This window comes from Echinococcus granulosus, assembly GCF_000524195.1.
Source record: "Echinococcus granulosus chromosome Unknown EG_S00068, whole genome shotgun sequence".
Lineage (NCBI taxonomy): Eukaryota > Metazoa > Platyhelminthes > Cestoda > Cyclophyllidea > Taeniidae > Echinococcus > Echinococcus granulosus.
Genome location: NW_020170448.1, coordinates 315,873 through 337,148, shown reverse-complemented (window position 1 = coordinate 337,148; position 21,276 = coordinate 315,873). Strand labels below are relative to the sequence as shown.

General features: G+C 43.3%; 4 protein-coding genes across 4 annotated transcripts in view; 1 reads left to right on the top strand and 3 right to left on the bottom strand. All coding sequences in view use genetic code 11, as the record gives it.

Moving 5' to 3' along the window:
- Positions 1–6,744: 6,744 nt before the first annotated feature.
- On the bottom strand, positions 6,745–9,468 carry EGR_07048 (Complement C1q tumor necrosis factor-related protein; the record flags this gene model as incomplete). The annotated part of the gene is made up of 3 exons (XM_024496297.1): positions 6,745–6,960; positions 7,213–7,463; positions 9,225–9,468. 3 exons carry the CDS (start codon positions 9,466–9,468, stop codon positions 6,745–6,747), a joined length of 711 nt encoding a protein of 236 aa, XP_024349324.1.
- Positions 9,469–14,673: 5,205 nt separating this feature from the next.
- Positions 14,674–17,792, top strand: EGR_07047 (Actin-related protein 8; the record flags this gene model as incomplete). The annotated part of the gene is made up of 4 exons (XM_024496296.1): positions 14,674–15,141; positions 15,483–15,835; positions 15,993–16,380; positions 17,370–17,792. The coding sequence occupies 4 exons, from the start codon at positions 14,674–14,676 to the stop codon at positions 17,790–17,792; spliced, it is 1,632 nt and encodes a 543-aa protein (XP_024349323.1).
- A 170-nt stretch (positions 17,793–17,962) lies between these two features.
- Positions 17,963–19,942, bottom strand: EGR_07046 (hypothetical protein; the record flags this gene model as incomplete). The annotated part of the gene is made up of 1 exon (XM_024496295.1): positions 17,963–19,942. The coding sequence occupies one exon, from the start codon at positions 19,940–19,942 to the stop codon at positions 17,963–17,965; it is 1,980 nt and encodes a 659-aa protein (XP_024349322.1).
- Positions 19,943–20,850: 908 nt separating this feature from the next.
- The window catches only part of EGR_07045 (Ubiquitin-conjugating enzyme E2 J2), a gene marked incomplete at both ends in the record, with an annotated part of 1,753 nt that continues 1,327 nt past the window's right edge, over positions 20,851–21,276 (bottom strand). Inside the window, one exon of the mRNA XM_024496294.1 lies at positions 20,851–21,081. Within this exon, the coding sequence (XP_024349321.1) occupies positions 20,851–21,081 (231 nt within the window). The remainder of the gene's footprint in view (positions 21,082–21,276) is intronic.

The window sequence follows — 21,276 nt, the reverse complement described above, 5'->3', positions numbered from 1 at the left end:
TGTGGTAGAGACAGAGCTGGAGAAACAACATCAGACGCCCTCTCCCTCAAAATGTTTCAATGGGGGACCCACCTCGAGCAACCACGTGACTGCACATGGCTGAGGTGGTGTTCTTGTGCGATTCTCCAGTAATTCCACCACTGCACGTAGATGCAAGTCAGTCAGTCTGTGGCTCGGTTGGTGGGTCGGTCATCCAGCCGGCCAATTACGGAAAGAAAGGAGGAGAGAGAAAGATGAATCACTGATGGAGTAAAACAGAATAACCAGACTAATTAATGAGTGAAGGAATGAACGGAGAGGCTGTTAGTGTTGTGCCTACTAGCGGTACTACTATCTGTAGCCAGTCGTTTTTTTGCAAAATAGACGATCTAAAAGCTATACACTTGGATGTGCAGTTGGAGGTAGATAGATTGGTGGATAGGTGGACGTTGAGGAGAGGAGGAAGCAGCATTTTTTTATCTCATTAGCCCAAAGCATATTTATTGCACATCTCTTAGCCGCCAATCCACAACCCTCTACTCTCCCACATCTTTCAGTAAGTTTACATTCCTTCTCACCTTTATTACCTTCTTCCTCTCATTCATTTTACCTGCACCTTTGTCACCCACGTGGACCCACTCCAACCTCCCCACACCCTCCTGCTCCTCCTCTTCTCCCATTCTAGTGATCCACACATCTGAGGAGGCGTCTGAGAAATCTCTTTTCTTCCCACTCCTGCTGCTGTTGCTGTCCGTAATTTCAGTCTGGCTGATTCTTACTTGGCAGACAGATTTAGCAACTAGTGACTTGGCTATTTGACTAACTGACGGAACGGTTGACAGATTGATTGATTGACGAGGAGAGAAGGAGTAAATGCACGGTGGGTCCTCATGTGAGAGTGTCAAGGTCATGATTGTGTTGGTGGAGAGATGGCCATGGGAGGAGCCGATGCAGGTTGAAGTGCGATTGAACCACACCAGTTCAAATGAGATGGGTCATTTGGGAAGAGCGGAAGGCATCATTACCCAAGTTCAGTTTGCAAAAGATATGTTGACACAGAAAATGGATTTAGTAAACAATGCTGAAAGCCTTGAATTCTTCAACTAACCTTGAACTGTGTTTGGACGAACTCTTTACGCGTAGCAGTCAAGTCGCTCATAGCATTTCTGAAACAATCTTGTCCATGACTAAAAATTTGGCTTTCGTATGGAATGAATGGGCGCGATAAGGAAACTGAACGGAAACAATCCACAGGCATTTGATGAAATTGTGGTGCATTGCGTAGTCCCCATTAAGCTACCCGCTTTCTCATCACATTCGGCACGCGCCATCTTCAGGTCACCCGCCGGGGATAGGCGATTTGCTGGAGATTATTATTGTCTTAAGGCATTATTCCTGTTATCAATATGGAATGCATCGGAGTAGTGTTTGACAATGTCGCCCTTTTGTCTCTCTTTTGTCGAGGAAATCTGTAGGTCAGGAAAGTTAGATGGAGAGTGATCCACTTAACGCAGTGTCGCCTACGTGGTGGGCAAGTGCAGTGCTCACCGTAGATCGCCATGTTGGCCACACCAACGGATGTCTGTAATCAGTTAGCCGCAATTCCACTTAGACATTAGCCGTTCCGTTGAGAATGAGCCGTAGGTGCTATCATTGACAATCCTCCATTGGTGCTGTCATTGCTGAATGCTCAACGATTGCCAACACGGATGGTATATGGCACTGAATAGTGCTTGAATAAAGGGATAAGAAGATGGCGAACAAAAGAAGATGGAGGAAAGGGGGCATGAAGATGAGAATAACGAGAGGACTGAACTAGTAGAGTGAATAGAACAAACAAGGCATAACCCCTTCCTCTTCACTCCTTTAATTACGTAATGCCATATTTTGCCATCGAATCATATCACGAGACACCTTGGCACCACGCACTTCATGATTCCTCCTTTTTTCTCCTTCTAGAGTAAAAAAGGAACCTCAAATGCAACAGGAGATTGGTGTGCGCTCACTATTGTCTTTTCTTGCCTTCGCCGTGTTAGCGAACAGCCAGTGGATCACCTCTTAACCCATTTTGCAACACATTTTCGTGCATGATTGCCGACTCCAACAATTATATGCCGGTATAAACATTTAATTGTCCATCTATGTATTTGTTTAGTTATACAATTACGTTATGTTTTATGTTTTCTAATGTTTCAAATGAGCCACCTTGTTTAACATTATTGGACAAATACGCAGTGCTGATCCTAACACGGCTCTGATAAATGAGCATTTCATGATATCCTCGTAAGAGCCCACAGAGGAAGAGATGACGTCGTCCAGCTAGGCGGTCAGGTGGATCTGGCAGGAATGGTTGAAACTCTCTTTGGAGGATGAGGTTCTGTGTTCTAAGCATCTGGTGGTTCCTGGCTCAGAAATGCAAACAGTCTTTCAGGAGTTGCACAAGCGACCCGGTCGAACCTGTACTACTTGCAGTGGCTTCAAAAGGTCCTCTACCACGTTTACAATCGCGGTCTTTGAAATGCAAATGAACACGATCTACTGATTAGTGGCTGTACTTGCTATCAGCTTACCAAGATGAGACGGGGCAATTGAGATGGAAGACTTCTCAAGGTAGATGCAATATCCGTGTCTCATTACACTGCGCTTCATATCTTGGCTAGCATATCTGTTCAGGACTGACTTAAGCACAAAATGCGCGTCGGAAACAAGTGCTCGAAGTAGGAACCACACTTGCTACTTACAAGCGTAGTTAGTAGATGTTTAAAATCCCGGTTCGATTTATATTACTGTGATTGAACTATCGGCTTGTAACGCTGCCTTACAAAAGATTATGAATGTATTATGTTTAAGAACCTGCGTTGAGTGCTCCTGTCTTACGATATTTGATCTAGCGTGTTTGCCAAACCATATAAGGTAAAATTTAAAAACAAACGCACACCTTTCGTCAAGTGCGTCTGCAACCTCCAGTGGTGAAAACCTGGCCTAAGGCACGTTATTCTTCCCTTGGTTATGGTATCCGCAATCGGAATGCAATAAGTAGCCAGATATGGCGTCAAAACTGCACAGGAAAGAGAGAATGAGGGAGAAGGAGGAGATTGAGAAAAGAACTGAGAGATAGGAGAGGCATAGGGAGATACTGTCTCACTCTCTCTTGCTGTACTCCTCGAATAATACGTCTCCAACCGATTAATATCTGTTGAGTCTTCCTTGAAGTCGCAACAAGTTAAAGTACTTTAAAAAAAAAACATAAATCACCAAGCTATGGAAGAATGTGGGAGACTAAGGGAATTGAATTCCGACCGGGTTGGAAAACAACAAAACGAAATGAAAAGTTATAATGTACAACGGCTTATTGTCATCTATTTCAGTGAGTAGTGGAACAACTACCTTAGCAAATTTGTAGAAAATGATCAAAACTGACAAGTTATCAAAAATGTGAGCCTTCTTTGAACCGCACTTTACACACACACCTATCAGACGCTTTCAGTCTGTCGAATGGAAGAATAGGAACTGGCATTATCAACGCCCCGAGCGTCACTGCAGCACAAACGTAGTGACATTGTCTCACACCTGAGCTTGTCATCACTATACTCCACCACATTGCGCCCGAAGAACTCAGCAGATACGAGTAGATATTCGTAGGTTCAAGGTGTATGTCTTCTTTAAAGAGGAATTTTGTTGAAGCGTATATGGGTGCCGATTATAGATGCTGAAGAAAAATTTATGTGGATTGAATGAACTCTCTACCACTATCTGTTCATTTTCATTTCCAGGTACGTGTACCCAGGTAGGATGATTTCAAATTCACGATTTGTTAACCCTTTCCTTCTATGCAAATCAGGTCACGTTCTACGGGAGCCGATCAAGTGCAGAACGTCTTGCACATTTGTTTCTCATTTCGTCTTCTTTAAGAGTACCTTTGCATTCATTAATTTTCTTTTAGCTCATAAAAATGCGAACATCGGGCAGTGCTATGGAGTCTTGCAGATGCAGAGTAATGCAATCTCTCCTCATCTACCATGTGAGAATCAGTTGGCTGAGGACTGCCGCCGTTGTGCTCAACATCATGGTCATAGTAAGCCATTCACATCTACCTTATTAAGAGAATGCATGCTTGTTAAATGGATGTCTCGGGTACACATCGGTTCTAGATTTGTACAGCGCTTAATCTCAAATTGGTCTTTACTTCTGTAACTTCCCTCAGGCAACTTGCTATTCCTCTTTATAACCTTAGCTAATGCCTTTTAATAAAAACGTCCAGTTGATACAGCGTAAATACAGTCCTGCCTCACAATTACTGCCAGCAATTCCTATTCGTCCTCATCATCAAAAGTCGATTTGAATGTATTTACCTTTGTATGGTGTTATTAAATTTAAAGTCCTGACCACGGGGTGGATTTTTCAGCTACAGAAGTTGTCAATATGAGAGATAAGGGAAATAAGATGATTACAGGATTCATGAAACCGCGCCAATTGCTTTTTTGACTAATAAACAAACAAAATAGCCTGTCTATCTCCTTCACAATAATTTCCTTTAAATGGTATGACTTTCAGGCGGTGTTCATGTTGGTTGTGTAAAGCAAATCTAGTATATGTCAGTGCGTGTAGAGTTTATCACTGCCCAGTCTTACCACAGGTACTAGTATAAAATCTGCGTCATTTGTAGATTTTATTTCTGTCGACAGACAGAAATGACCAAATTTAAGTTATAATGCCCTAACTTAAGAATTTTTTTACTTAGTGACATATTTGGCAATTCTGTGTCCCAAAATTGCAGCTATAAGACGCGTTCAAGTGAAAATGCATGCAAGATGTTTTTCTGCCCTTGCGCCTAATAAAATAACCAAAAGATAATATTCTATTTTAAGCAGTATTGTTTCTTTTTAAAAACTTAAAAAAAGTGTGTTGACGCTCGAGCGTTAATGCAAAGACGAGACAAACGAATTAGTCGAAGGTGTACACATAAGTAACCACGCATGTCATGGACTTGTCATGCGCGTCAACCAACCGGTCGGAATGGTTGCTTTATACATAACAAGTGCTTGCATCTTGACAACTCTTATATACAAGGCTGCCTTTAATGTCATGGTAATACAATTTTATTCGCCTTTCATTTAAGTGTGTATTCTGGTGGTGCATCGTGGTTGGAATTGTGCTTTCGTTGGTGCTTAAGTACATAATTGGTGCGCCACAACAAAGATACGCCAACCTCTCCATTCTCGTCTTTATGACTGGCGCTCTCGGTTTAATTGTCAGCCTGTCTGCTTTTAATTGTTTCAAAAGGCGCGGAAGATGTGGTCTCATGACTGTAAGACCTGAGACATTTGACCTTACTTCTTGCTAGTATGTCATAGTGCTGTGGATCATGACCATATCTGTTCTAGTCAATGCTATCCTCCTACTTTTGGCATCGAAAAATGTAAGCTGCTTCCAAATCTCAAATATTAAGATACCACTTATAATAACTTCAGTAGACTGGCTTGTATCACCAAAATGTATGTATATTTTAGCAAAATGAACTGTATGAATGGATTGATAAGAATCTGGAAGAAGTGTTTCAAAACGGCGCTCAATCAGTTAGGGGTATGGAGGCGGTATTCTTGATAGAAAGTCAAGTACGTAGACATATTTTGAACAAAAATTGATCTTTTTTAAGTTATCCTGCTGTGGATTCAACGGAACTTCGCACTACCCTCCCGATTCAATGACTGTTGGTTGTTGTGACGGCTTAAAAATCAAGTGTACGATTGATACGGCCCACAAAAAAGTAAGTAGTTTGCACTGGTATTATAGTCCATGATTTGCAGTGTGACTTGAAATTTGCAGTTCTGTGTAGAGGTTGAAAGGAGCATTTCCCTCCTAGTAAGAAAATCCTTTTAAGCTTCCCCTCTTTTTAGGACTGTCGAGTAGCCTTTATGGAGATGGTACAAGGCCGATTTGAAGACTTCGGCATCAGCCTCCTATGTGCGGCCTTAATTATTTTTGTGGCAATCATGAATTCGTGTCTAATGCTAGCCAAAATGCGCTCTGACGAGAAGGAAATGGAAATAAATAGGTGAACAAGCAACTCTGGAGTTGACATTTAATTATCTGTCGGTGTTTCTGTAAATCCGCTTTTTCCACATAAATCGGGAAATTGTTGCACGCGGTGTGTAGAATCAAATTGGTAAAGTAAGTAAACGCAAGCGGAACTTGAAATCTAGACATTGCAATGGTAACAGGTGCCGGAAACGTCAAGATAACCGTGTTAAAGTTGGCATAGCACCTCAGTAAACTCGTCCATAGGTTCTTAATTTTTACTAACTTGCCGTTTCTTGATCGGCCCATAAGACGCATTATGCGAATCTTTGATGAAGAAGATTGGGAGGCCTCCTAATTGATACCAAGACCAAGTGTTGTTGAATTATATTTGCTTGAATAAATAAGATAATTGAGTAGTGAAAATTTGATCACCATTTACAGCTTACGCTTTGGACGCTTATCACTAGTGTTGTTTTGTTTGAATGAATGCATTACCTTGAACGCTTACTTGGATTTGGAGTAGTTTGAGTGGTCCTCATCTCTCAGTTGAGACCCGTTCAAACACACGGGCCCAAAAATAAGTGGCATACTTCAAAAATGTCGTAAAAATAGAAAATGATTAGGTCTACTAGAACGGAGGAGTTCATAAACTCTGAATACTTTTACATGTAATACGGTTTGTCACGGCGATACATGAAAATGAAATGCTGGCATTATTGACTCGCTGGCGGTGGAACTTCAGAATCACTCATCCCCTTCTGAGGCTGGGAAGAGCATATGGCCTGAGAGACTGCTATAGAGATAGCCGTGAAGATGGTATGCCTCCTTGCTGCATTGGAGCCAGAGTTTGTCACCACGTTTTAGTTGGAGAATGGCCCGGTTAGTTGTGCTTGCCCAGGGCTTGCTCTCACACCAGACCGACAACACCTTCTGTCCATTCAGCATTAGCCACGCACTTGCCTAAAGGAGAGCTGGGTCTAATCATCGAGGTTGTCACTGTGGCTTGAAGTTTGTATCTAAGACATTTTCTTGCTCCATTTCGCTACTAAAATGTATGTTTTTTGGAAAACGTCTTTGAGGCAAGAAGGAAATTTCTTATTTAATCCGGAGCTCAACATGTGGCTCTTTTATAGTAGGCGCTTCAGTAAACCCTACTGATTTGAGAAGGGAAAACCCCGTTGAATAGGGCTATGTGATTTACCGTCATCGTACCTTCTCATAGCTGCGGGCTGACACCACCAGTAGAAAGCTATACACACCGCTAATTTTGGTGGTGAAGATGCCGTTAGTGGCATTGTAGAAGCCACCCACATTGAGAATGACCGAATCGAAGATGAGAGGACAATTATCTCCAGCAGGAATTTGGTCAATATTCTGGGATAGGCCAATGTAGAAGGCGATCTGTGGTGGGCGCGAAGACTGGGGCACTATTGGTGGCGCTTTTGCGGGAGGACCGGGAGGGCCTGTGGTACAGAGGGAGGGAGGAGTGTGTGGGAGAAAAAATTACGCTGTCGCTGTTAATCCACCTTATTTATGTCTACTCTATCCTACCCTTATGATACACCTAAGCGGAGACCAAATAGTTCCCACTGTTTTTGTTGTCTCAATAAATTATTTTGTCATTGGGGTTAAGCCATTCTCTAGGACTACTTTTAAATCACATTTATGAACGTGTGATGTCCACCTTTGAGTGATCCATCAAGTCAATCCTCCTATCCAGTTGGTTGTGGACGGTACGATGTTCGGCCACCTCTTATCAAACCCTCTCCAAGTGCTTCAGATAATGTCTCAAGTTCCTTGAACATTCTTTGACGTCATGTCCTCTTTTAGTTTCTTCTGATTGATCAATATTGCTACGGGATCAAGGCAAATCAAACAGCTAAATTGTGCTAGAATGAAATTAACCTGTACCTCCACTTGCCTCCATTAAGTTTGACGTCCGCTTGATCACACCGCTCTGCAAATGAAGACGTCTCACATAAACACCAGATAATGACAGCTCTATAATAACTTTGAAACTATATTAGCTAATGTCCTGATATGATCTAAGGTTTCTTCCTGCCAGTGGTCTAGGTCCCATCGAACTTCCGATCAGGTTTCCTCATTGAACAACGCACGGGCAAAACGTTAGCGTGTAATCCTAACCCCAAGATAATGGAGACAGGCGGAGTTTGAGGCTAAGTCCCTCGGTCGTCTTACCATCGCGTGTTTGCGGTCATCAACTAACTTTGGACTTGGGTTGATTATTATTGTCCTACAACGATCTCAGCCAATCAGGAATGACTTTAAAAGGGCATGTCTTTTCTAAGACGTTTGGGAAATTAGGCGGGAAGACGAAAAAGGATCTTATAGTCATGCGCCTCCAGCACCTCTGTTTCAACATTGAAGAAATTGAGTCGACTGAAATTCGTAAAGCGGGTTCCTCAAATTTGTGAGGTTTGGGGCTAGAAGTAAGAGGAATATTTGTAGGCGATTTCAAACGTCCCTGTCTCCACTCGGAATGGGAGTGTGTTCCACCTTCTTAATTTCCACATGTCACGCAAACCTGGAGGGAGTGCTTAGTATGTGCAGGCTAAATTGTGCGGAGGAGGGGCAGGAGGGGTAGGGAGGTGAGGGAGGGGAAAAAAGGCTGCTTTCTGCCAGTAGCAGAGTTGTGGTGGCTTGTAAGAACAACCTCGAGAATCAGATAAATGGTCCTGTTGCGTGTCATGCATGCAGTGCTCTGTGTGGATAGCTCCCGTGAAATAGTCTAGTGGATACAAATTTTGAGCCAACAAATCGGTTAAATTGTTAAATCAAATGAAGAAAGTGGAGTTTGAGGTTAAATAAGCATATCTTAAGGGATGAAATCCTCATCGTTACACATGTGTGACGTTCATATTTAACTACCTCATGTTGCCGTCGTTTGCCTCCGATCACTTCGATGACTACATATCCAACTGTGTATAAGCACTTGAAAAATCTCCCCTAATTTGCAAATACGTAGATCAAATACCTTTGAGTTAATCCCTCGCCTAGAGCCTCCTCTAGATTGGTGTGGGACTCTCCTCTTGCTAGATATATTACCAACTTTTCAGGTTCATTTTACGCTGAAGACGAAACCGTTTCCAAATTTACATAAATTGAAAGGCCTCTACATGGTCTTTAACAGAGAAGCTGGCTACGATAAAGTGGCCGAATTTTAACCATTCCTTTAATTGTGGGAAAAAAGCTGTGGAACTTACCAGGAGGACCCATGAGACCTTGAAGACCTCGAGGGCCCCTGTCTCCTTTGGGTCCGGGAGGACCTTGAGCAGAGCGGATGGGAACACGCACTTTCTCCACTCCTTGCGCAGTCTTGCCGGTGCATTCGAGCTGAAAGTAGCATGCAGGACTGGATGACTTGTCCACTTGGAAGACTAGATCATTGGCTTCCAGAATGGTGAGGGTTATTAAACCAAGGTAAAAAGGAGCAGCGAATCTGATCATTGGCAAATTGTTTTAGGTTGATGCAGCTTTTGATAAAAATGATCGTAAGATTTTGCGCCAATGGGAGCTATGGAACCGAGCAACCAATCACAGGCGCGCATTTAATGGGTTTCTTATGGGGTTGTAAATTTCAACTAAAAAATTTTGAAATAAATTGATGAATAAAAAATTGCAAAAACTACCTAGACAAAAAGATTCTATCGTGATATGGTAATTGCTTAACTGCACGCATTATTTTGCGGGGTTTTTTTTAGTCTTGCCAAATTATTCTCCTGTCCTGTCAACAATGGCCATTTTAGCCATGCCTACAGTCTCCTCTTGGTCACCATATAGCTCTCATTGTGAGACTTATTGTGCGTCGACCATGAAGAGGAGGAACTAGAGGAGGGAAAATGGGACCATCGTTGAGGTCTAGAGACGGAAAATGAAGGCCGAATGAGGACGAAGGGGAAGTTTTGATTGGGTGTGTTTGGCATGAATTCCTCGGTAGGAGTGCAATGGCGGAGCACCAAAATTAACATTTAAACAAACAACCAACGTATTGCATAGCCCCTCTCCTCCCAGGTGGACCCCCTGGTCAACCTCCCGTGTCAGCCATCATAACGTAGTCGGTGCTGCAGGAAAGATGTTCACGAGCCGACCGTTCTAGTCATCAAACTTGCTTGCTATTGAGAAGATACTTGACTACAACATCACTAATTCTTCTCGTCACTTCCACAGGATCTAAGTTTTGACCTCTATTGGTATTGTACCGGGCGACGGAGAATGTGCTGGCCATCACTGGCCTAAAAGCAACTACTTCGAGATTCCTATATGTGGGAGCGGTAAGATTACCTTAGCAAAGATATCCCATTTCCAAATCTCAGAGAAATGACTTCTGCTGTGGGAGGCGAACTTTGCAGTTTAATCTCGGAGAATTGCTAGACGGTAAACAACAACCGAGGCTACACCAAAAACTGTCTATTATGTATGACTAGCCCCTGGAAATGCACTAGCCTTGGTGTCCTGTATAACCATAACCAGTAAGGAGAAAGTGATTCTTCCTCTCCCAAAAAGGACGAAATTTTTAAATAAAATTGACTCATGTTGATGCAACAATGGCACCGTGATCAAATGCCTTCTCACCTGCGTAAAAAATTTGATGACTGACATTCCTGGCTCATGGGTAGTTTGCAAACCACAGACAACATCGTAGTGACTCAAGCAGAAAAATGAGCTAGGCAGTCTTCGAAGACAGCGGTCAAGGGATGAAAACCTTTGCAGTGATGTGCCATTTGTTTAACTGCATACCACGGTTTTTATTCGCGTCCCTCTGGCTGTGTCCGCCTGTGGCCCCGCGCTGTAGAACGTGAAAATCGCAGTGACGTGATGCGGACTGTTGAGGGTACGAATTTTTAAAGTCTTAAATGAAAGTAATGAATGGATGATTCAATAAATATTTGATGAAAAATTAAGCGAAATATTAAATAATACTTAAGTGTTCTTACTGCTGCCATGGAGAATGGATAGCAACCAGCCGTACTGCGGTCTACGGTATGATGTACATCCAGTGGCTAATCTGATTGCTAATGAAGACGAGTAAGGCCATAACTTCAAATAATGCTTTAACAGTTTGAAAAGTGAATAACGCCTTTTCAGAGATATGATTGTATTTCCTTGTTTTATCGTTTAATCCTGCATTTGACTAGGCGGCCACTTAAGCCTTTGCGGCCTGTACTTCCACTCGGCGCCACGTCCTCCATGCCATGTCACAAGTTACAACGCGTTGGTTGTTTAACTCGCATTTTTGAGTCCTCACTTTTACAGCTTCAGCGGGTGGGCTGGCCTCCGATCCATGCCAGTATCCCCAGTCCCCTCTGTATGTCTTCTTTCCTCTTCAGGGAAGTCTCGGGGCGTTACATTGATAGCAGAGTAAAGCTAACCCGATCTTAAACGATATCTTACCTGATTTCTACTACTGGATAGTAAAACTTGGTGTGACAGGAGAATTCTTTATGCTGTGAATCGGAGAATACATTACCACCCCTAGCAGAAGGTCTGAAAACGACGTCTACCAACGGCGACTACCCCATTCCTGTGCTTTGCAGGAAAGCTACCGACAAATTAAATTGTCACAGGCTGTGAACCATGTGAAAAAAATTTGTTACAGAGGTCTCTACCTTGTCTGTATGAAGATGTTAATTATATGAGCGCGCGATACCTCCTCTATTTCTCTACTACCTAGATAGAGCTCGGTTTGGTACTACTGGGCGACTCTGAAGTTCCAACAACGTGGCAAGGAGGAATAGGTGCGAACTCTTCCCCCACAGAAATGTGTTAAACTCCGTCCTCTGTCATTTGACTTGTTGCTTTTAGGCCAGTGATGGCCAGCACATTCTCCGTCGCCCGGTACAATACCAATAGAGGTCAAAACTTAGATCCTGTGGAAGTGACAAGAAGAATTAGTGATGTTGTAGTCAAATATCTTCTCAATAGCAAGCAAGTTTGATGACTAGAACGGTCGGCTCGTGAACATCTTTCCTGCAGCACCAACTACGTTATGATGGCTGACACGGGAGGTTCACCAGGGGGTCCACCTGGGAGGAGAGGGGCTATGCAATACGTTGGTTGTTTGTTTAAATGTTAATTTTGATGCTCCGCCATTGCACTCCTACCGAGGAATTCATGCCAAACACACCCAATCAAAACTTCCCCTTCGTCCTCATTCGGCCTTCATTTTCCGTCTCTAGACCTCAACGATGGTCCCATCTTCCCTCCTCTAGTTCCTCCTCTTCATGGTCGACGCACAATAAGTCTCACAATGAGAGCTATATGGTGACCAAGAGGAGTCGTAATAGTGATGATCATGTGTAATAACAGAGATGATTATAAGAGCACCCCCTCCAACATTCTGCACATCCGTTTCAATCGAGATCACCACGATGAAGGGCCAGGAACGACGGTGGAGGAGGGCTTGTAGATGGCCGACTATATATCCGAACACGATGAGGGTGGAGCTAATGACAATAATGAGAGAATGGGGACCATGGGATGGAGGATAGAGAAATCGGTGAAGAACAGGTAGATGCAAGATTTCGGTTGCGCCCCCGAGGCGGCCGATCTGCCCAGATGAGGCAAAAGTGGCCTAAAAGGTGACCTCTCGTGATGGGGACGAAAAGGCAGAGGCGATTTGCGGTGATTGGACTGTAGGGTACCGCACTGATGTCGTTAGCGGTGAAAAAATCCGGTGAAGGTAGGAGGAGCAGGGGCAGCATGCCTATGTGGAAGACCACTCCTTTAAATGGAGTTTATTGAAGCAAAAGAGGAATGTAAATGGAAGTTTGATATAAATCCTGCTCTATTATTTTCATGGGTGGGGACTGATACATGTAAACTGCTAGGCCAACCAATGGTCCAATTTCGAAAAGCGAGGAAATTCAACAAAATGTACTCAACTGGCGGACTGTTTTGCAACTCTTACCAAGGACTTTTATTTAATCAAATTTGATCTAGCACAACACAGATTACGAATTTACGTTCAATCAGTGCATTTGTGCTGTGAAATGCTTTTGACGCAAAAAGGGCGACTCGATGCGTTGAAGTATCATTCCAAACATCAGTGACACATCCAACATCGCATATATTTCGCTTGATGAACAAAACTTCGCCACACTAAGAAGTTACAGCGGCATGAAATCACTTTGTCGCCGTTAGATCACAATGAAATCTCGTAACTTCTCGAGTGATACCGGTTGCTTAAAAAACAAGTTTCATTCAATGTGAGACAATCTGTTTGAGTTATTCCAAACAAAACAGGAAAACAAGGAGCTAGACACGGGTGTACTGGTCGTAAGCCCTGTACAGAAGTCTTGTCCGTCAAAATAAGATTTGTCCTTTATTAGGCGTGGGGGTGACTCTGAAGTATTCACAATCCCCGTATTCTTTAGATCTATTGTAGCTTTCCGAGACTCCCTGAAGACGAAAGAAGACACGATACTCGTGCAGAATATGTATTTAGCGCAGAGAAGGTGTCCGGTCTATTGGCATGGCCCAAAAGGCCAATCCACTCAGCCAGGTACAAGGGGGCTAATTCAAGGTACAAAAGTGGCGCCTCACCAACACCGAGGGATAAACCACTATCATATTACACTATATTCCCATAAATACCGACCTTCCCTTTTTAGGCATTAAAATGAGCACTTGAATACAGTTCCCTTGCAGGGCGAAACTGCAGACGTAGTAAAATTGTCAAGCTGGATCAGTGGCGCTGTGGTCAAGACCCGTCTCACTCGCATCAAAATTCGATCACTGGCACGGCTGTTTCCTAAACTACTCCTTACAGCGGCGATTAGGCTGCAATAGCCGACGCGGGAGGATGACAAATGGGAGCAACGTGGACGGCGCTCACAAAAAGGGAGGTGCCACGTAATACATTGGCTGTTCGTTAAATTCCTAGTTTTAGTGAAAAGGATCAATCCTGGTCTCCACTACTGCACCTTTGCAGGATAAGCTGACCTCCCAACAATACCCGTAGCATCAAGGCCTACTGAATGCCGTATATATAAATTCCTACTGATAATTGTCTTCTACCGCGTGCGAGGGAGTCTTGGGCCACTACAGTGACTATTTATACTTGCGCAAACAATTGTGGTGTCCTGAGACTTCCCTGAAGACGAAAGAAGACACAATACTCGGGTGGAGTATATCTATTCTGCATAGTGAAGGTGTTTGGGCTGATAGCATGGCCTGAAGGCCGGCCCGCCCAGCTTGGTACAAAAAGGCCAAATCAAAAGTCCAAAAGCAACGTCTCATTAATACCGAGGGCTAAACCACCATCGTATTACATAATAAAGTTACACGATTCTAATCAAAATGACAAACTTCGTTTGGGGATAAACACGCAAAATTTGGTCTAAAGGTTCTGAATGAATGCATCGACGTAAAAGATTTCAGTAATAAAAATTACTCAATCTCAACTTGGAGTTTATTTTATCGAAATCAAATCGCAAATTCGTTTGATTGTTTAATTGCAATCGAAAAACAATGCTAAAAGTTCAGTGCTTATACTTTCGCCTTGCGGTTACGAATTTTGCTAAAATATTTTTTTTTTCGATCAACAGTTGTGCGCTGTACTCACTATGAATACTAAAGATGTTAAAAACATTAAATTAAATTCATCCAATTATCTTCGCAGGCCAAGGTTATTATGATTTGCAATGACCTAGAATGACAAAGTTCCAAAGAATTTCATCTAAAACCGTTATTATACAACCTGGCTCTACAGTTTTACGTATCGGCCTCGCTTCGGAGGAAGAGCCAAAGATTTTTCTGCATTGTATTGCTCGCAAATCCAAGGACGCCCGTCCCGGTCGGATTCCGTCGTTAAGCTCGCATACTTTCACTCCACTTGATATCGATGTGTCAAATTGCTTCGGCTCATTTGCCCACTCTGATTCTCTTGTTACTGAAAATAACTTTCACAAGATACTTAACTCAGATATTGCTCACTCTGATCAGCCCTTGGATGATTCGAAGCCTGCGTTTATCCCATTTCTCAAAGGTCTCAGAAAGTGCGTTAATGGTGGTTATCAATTGCAGTGGCCGATCGTGTCTGGTTGTTTTAATGAAGCATTTACACCGTCTCTTAATTTGCAGAACTTGGAGGATATGTGGACTTATGCATTAGAGAAATATGTATGTTTTGGTACTTTTCCTCAAGGACGAGTCCTAGATCGATCGTCTAGTCTTTACACCTAAATACCACTTTACTTAAGTGCTCCATTGTATTTCCAAAATTTTATAGTATTTTCAGCCTAATTCGAACAAGATAGGAGCGTTTTCAGCAGCCATCATTTGTGAGCGTAGGTGTTTGCTGTTTGTTAAAGCCAAGTTGAGTCTCGATTTCTTCACTTTGAAATACTAAATTTCTCGCATACTTTTGCGTCCTTTTAAACAGCCAGAAGGAAATTATTCTCTTTTGGCACGTTGAATGTAGAGGCTGTGCGAAAGCGAGAGTGTTGCTTTTTCTATCTTAGTTTGGCATCTCAAGAGACGAATTTCATCTCTACTCAGTCATTCTCGTAATCGAGGACGTCTTTATTCGTCGAGAGGTGCGGCAGATAATGAATATGCTCTTATTGGGCCTTCGCTTCTCCCGAGTCGTAGTGCAGCAGGCAAGTGTCTGTGCTACCTACGGTGTAGGACTTCCGACCGCATGCGTTATCGACTTAGGCTTTCAAAAGACCACCATTTCCTGCGTTGATGAGGGCATTTCCCTGCCTGATGTCCGCGTTAAATTGCCGATTGGTGTTTGCAATTGTCTGCAAACTCTACGTGCAGCAATATATCGCTTTACTAGAGACAGAATCGAACTCCCGGAGCTAATGCAGTACGTTTTTTATGCGAGGTAGTGATTGAAATAGGCAAAAAAGCGGTCTTAGTTATGAAGGAGAATATGTAAATTTTATCACTTTCGATGTTCTCCACTGCGCTGCGAGCTAAACCCTTGATTGTGTTCTACCATACTCTATGTTTATTATTCATAGGGAAACAGACCACGGCTCATTCGGAGACATGAGACGCCTTTTCAATGCAATGTTCGACGCTGACAGCGCGATTATTGCACAAATGCAGACTCAATCGTTGGAAGTGATAGCTTCAAAGGAGACTACAATCAAACTTGCCACCGGACAGGAAGTAGTCCTGCCCAATGTCACCTTCCTCACCGCGCATTTGGCACCCTATTTCTTCAATGCAGATGGTTTTCTTCCAGAGTACCAAATACCAGGAATCGATGCACCTGAACCGGACGATCCATTCGATGAGGTCTACAGTGTCATGACTATGCGAGAAAGGAGGCGAAAACTGCAGGGTGACTTTGTCCCCGGTCGGGGTGATGAGGGCGCTTTTGAACCCAAGAGTCAGAAGGTTTCGGTAAGCTCGACAAATTTAGTTGACTGAAATGAGACAATTTTGGGCATAAAGATTTCCAACATTTATAGCCTTTTTTTCACTGACTTCTACTTTCTTGTATCTTCTTTTGTTAAAATCGTCGTTTTGGATTTCAGGACATCCAGCTGCCTAATGGACTGTTTTTTTCTTGATTCCCCTTCCAAGAAACGAAGCAAAATTGTGAATCGCCATTTCGAAGAAGTGTCCTGCTCACATTTTCTCCATGTTTCTTTTATTAATGGATATGTTTACCTGTAGCTTTAGTGATAATGACATCTCGAGGTAGTCAGTCTACCCCCTCTTCTCCCTGTGGTCCATGTAGCCGCCACTCCCCTTGATGTGTCGTTACTCACGTCTATGGTACCCATATTTAATGGTGCAGATAAATAAATTTTGGCTTTAGGCATCCAGGAAGAATTACCAACAAAGGCCATCAAATGGCTAGGAAGCCGTCTTTATCACTCTGTGACTTCTGGTTTCCAGGAGAGGTCAATTGGACCTATTCACTTCAATACACGCTAATTAACCCTGCCACTAATGCCCTGTAAACTTTTTATTCTCGGAATCAGTAGACTTGGAGAAAATTGGGTATCTCTCCACCTTTAAATAACTGTACTAATTACCTCCTTTTTAATTCAACGAATGATGATGCGCTACGACACATGTAGACTTGGTGGCAACAAATGTGAACGCTATAGTCCATCTTTCATATTTGTCAGTTGTCAGGGTGATGATTGTCGGTAATTGGATATTACTACCTATCAATCGTGTCACAATTTTTTTTTACTTTCATCGTTAAATTCTTAACTTCGTGTCAATCGCTCAAGATCGGAAGATTGCAGTAGCTAGATGTGACCACCTCGTACTTAAAAGCTTAAGGCTTGTATGTGTATAGTCTTTCTTTTTAAGTCTACTTACAGATTCCTATTAATTGTTATGCATCCTTCAAATCATTGTCTTTGGCTATCTAGAAGGCCTCCTCGTTCAAGGACCTGGCCGAACCAGTTTTGTGGTCCATCCGACAGGCCGCTGTGGCCGCCGCCTCGACTTCGGCTGTCGATTCGGAAGCACTGGGAGTTGATAATGTGGCTGACGCCAAGGGGGATCAACTGCGTCAACGTCTATTCGGCTGTATCCTTCTTGTTGGCGGTGGGGCAACCAGTCTCGGAGGCTTTCTCCTCTCCAAGTGGCTCACTCGCGAACTGCAGAACCTCGTGGGTGATGGCACGAGTGTGGAAGTACTAACTAGACCTCAGGGTGTCTCCGACCTTGCTTGGCAAGGAGCGAAACTTATGCTTAACACGGACGCAATCTCCGACCTTTGGCTTACCCCTGCCGAATGGAATCGCTACGGCTCTCGACTACTGCGTGAGAAAGCCCCTTTCCCTTGGTAAATGGGAGGCGGTTGCTATCGTAAACTTCACCTGTATTGTACGTCTTTTCCTTTTTTAGAACATTTGTAATTTAGTAGAAACAAGATTTAACTATTATTTTTTTTTTCTTCGGAAGTTTTCTTTTACTCGAAGAGGCACCTTTTCATGATCCCTTTTTCGTTGAGGGGTGGCTATGCTTCGGTACACTTAAATTGGCATAACGTTTGGGATGCTGGACCCTCTGAAATCTCAACACCGGAGGCGAATCCTATCTCAGTTTTTTTCAGACAGCCCTTCAACGTACTGTCGATCAAATCGTTGTCATCGTCTGACAGCAAAAAGTCATTAATGAGTGCAGTGTTATTTGCGATTTTTTCAATCAAATTATCCACTTCTACGAGGTTGCATGGCACTCGTGGCCGTTGTTTCGGCAAAAGTTTTTCGGATGTTACACTCTCCTCGTCTGCACTACAAAATTGCTGGGTTAGGTATGTCTCCACGCCTCTTTGTTCAAGGTAATCGGTTTGCAGAGTCTCGTCCGAGACAATATTGGTGCCAGTCAGAGGAGAGAGGAATGTACGTGCATCTGTTACTATGGGAGATGCCTCTCCAAACGAAAGGGTTGAAAAGACAAGACGCGGGGTTGCTGGATTCTCCTCCACTACAGGCGCGACAGTCATGTCATCTGGCGTAGTCTCCATCAGTACTGTCGGAGTTGGTTCCATTTCTTCGGGTTCTTCTTTTTCTTCATGATGCAAAGTTGGTTCTTTTAAGGTGCCTGCAAACTGATTCACCACACATGTTCGAATAAGTGTGGATGTTGTCATTGATGTAGACGCCTTGGGGCTGGGTTCCAAATCAGTTGTTAGGGTTACTAGAGGATTTATTTCGCTTAGGCTATGCTGCGCTTCAACAGGAAGCGGTTCTATTAATGCAAACTTTTCTTTTGCTTCCTTCATGCACATCAAACAACGACTAGGTTCTGCCGAGTTCGCGTAAATGTTATGAGGATTATTTCTTACCTTATTTACTCTAGATTGTAAGTAGTCACTTGAAATAAAGGATTTTAAGTTATATAACAAAACTTGGAGAGCTTTTTTTGTTGGGGATTTCAAATTTTGTGAAGTCTTGGGACTACCAGATCGCCTTTGTTTAAATTGCTCCAAATCTCCCTCCTCGGTGACAACTCTCTGCTCGAAGGTGGTTAGACCGGAATGCAGGAGAAATTGAATTGACTGTTGCATCTCAGCGATGGGGGTTGTCATTAAGTCAAGGCCACAACCAACGCTGTATATCATCTCAGAAATTAGTCTGGTAGTGTATGAAAGAGTCAGTGGTTTGGCCTTCTCTTGAAGTATTTCGTGTATCTTAAACATATAAGCTAGCGTAATCAAGCGATCCTTCAGTGCCACCGACATGGTGTCCCAATTCTCTGTTATGTCAGTAAAGGAGTAATGATAGAGCCAAGCGCTCTCCAGGCGTTTGGATAACTTATAGAAGCCCTTGTGACGGATTAGCTGATCCAATGATTGCAGTAACGGTAAAGCGAGACGATTCCCGCCGGCCTCCAAAAGGAGGTACTTTGCAAGACGTTGAAATAGAGAGCATCGTTGACCCCCGTGCTTGGTGCACAATAATTGGGCAGAATTAGCACTACAGTAGCCAGGACACCGATAGACCAGCATCTCAAATACCCTAGTTGTTGGAAGTAGACGTTTTTTACGCACCACACTAATAGTGTAATCAAGGATGTCTTTGAATTTGTTACACTTCTCGACCCACTTGTTAGCATACCGTAGAGTGAATGAATCAGAGGCTTTCAATGTTTGCGTATTGCTACTGAATAAGACTGGAAGAGCCTCCAGAATATTACGTCTAGCCGCGATAGTCATCGGCCGAATTTCGCGCAATTCAACCTCGTCATCATCCTCCAACCGTCCGTTGATATCTGTTGCATAGCTCACTTCACCATTATCGACAAGTTGGTTGTCAATGAGCAGTTTAATTACGTCCAACCTCCTCATGTAGACGGCCAATGAAAGTGGACGTAGGTAGAGTACAGTGGACCTCTTGTACATGGCCTCACAATCACTGTTGTCACAAGTGATCTTCTCCGGTGTGTCGGGGATTTGAAAGATGTGTTGAAAGATATCGGGATGCTCTCGACTCATCGCAGTTAAGCGGTTGTTTGCTCGACTACGAAAAGTGTTGATCATCCATTTGGTGTAAGGATGATCCCATGGTGTGTAAGGAGGGACAGAAAATTTGGTGTGGCTAAAAATGGGAGGCGACGGGAGAGTAATACGTAGGTTCATTTACACCACGACGAAGGTGACCATGTGCTGCTGCCCAATGTTCCTCACATACCGCGCCAAATTTAAAGTAAAGCGATCGATAGAAAAGGGGAAAAAGATCGTGCGTGCCCATCCCTACGCCCTTTGACGTGCGGTGTCATAATGCAATCATGAAAGCGGAAATTACCTAGCTATTATCAGAAATGTCGAAGTAGACATTAGGTGAGTTCTGTTGGCGAGATGTCATGGGTGAATAATGGCACCACTCGGTCGCCAGGTTCCTTTAACCTTCATTCAACTGAGGGTAAACTTTGCTCTCCCAATTTACTTCCAACGCATTGATCAACAATCGCTAAAACACCCACTCACTTTTGACTGCAAAATCCCTAAAACGCATCAAAACTTCATTTCACACAAATTGCGTCTTGAGCTGGCATTGACGGTAAATTCAGACATGCGATACCTTTGAAGAAATCCTGAGTCTCAAGGAATTGATCTGACCTATTGACATTTTGATTAATTCAACACAAGGTCATGTCAATGACCTCGAAAAAGAACCCCAACTTGTGGCAAGCGCACTCAAATAGTCATGTCACGGATGAGCACAAAAGAAATAAAACCAATAAGAAAGAGGTAAAGGTTTTAGTGAGGAAAACCAGCAAGGAGAGGAGAAAGAGCAAAGGGTTGAGTTTTGCCGAAGATAGGTAAAATGAATTAGCCAGTCAGGAGAGGGAATGGGTGGGTAGGGGAGGAGAAGTAAAGAGCGGAGGTGGTAACCAGTGTCGTTAGCCGATCGAATCCCCAAGGAACTCCATCACCACCTTGACGGAGATTGCAAAGATGCCAAAAAGGATAAAAACAGCTACAAAAGGTAGCTGGCCGCCTCTACCACCGCCAGTCCCACGCTGGGCATTAATGGAGTTTTCCACATCCATGACCCCAGGAATGCCACTTCGGGAGGAGGACAGGGAGGAATTAGCACTGGCCTGAGCAAGCAATTGCTTCGCTTTTATCTCCTATGGGTTATAATAAAAAGAGGTGATTCCTTTTTGAAGACGAACATTATACCAGCTCCAGGTTCGTGTCCACCTTAAAAAATACAAATCAACAGATTCAAGGCCGACACTCGAAACAGCGACATATTGTGCCTGAAGTCATGAGGTGAGTACTTTGTGTTTAAAAGATGAAACTTTGTGTAGAGAAAGAGAAAG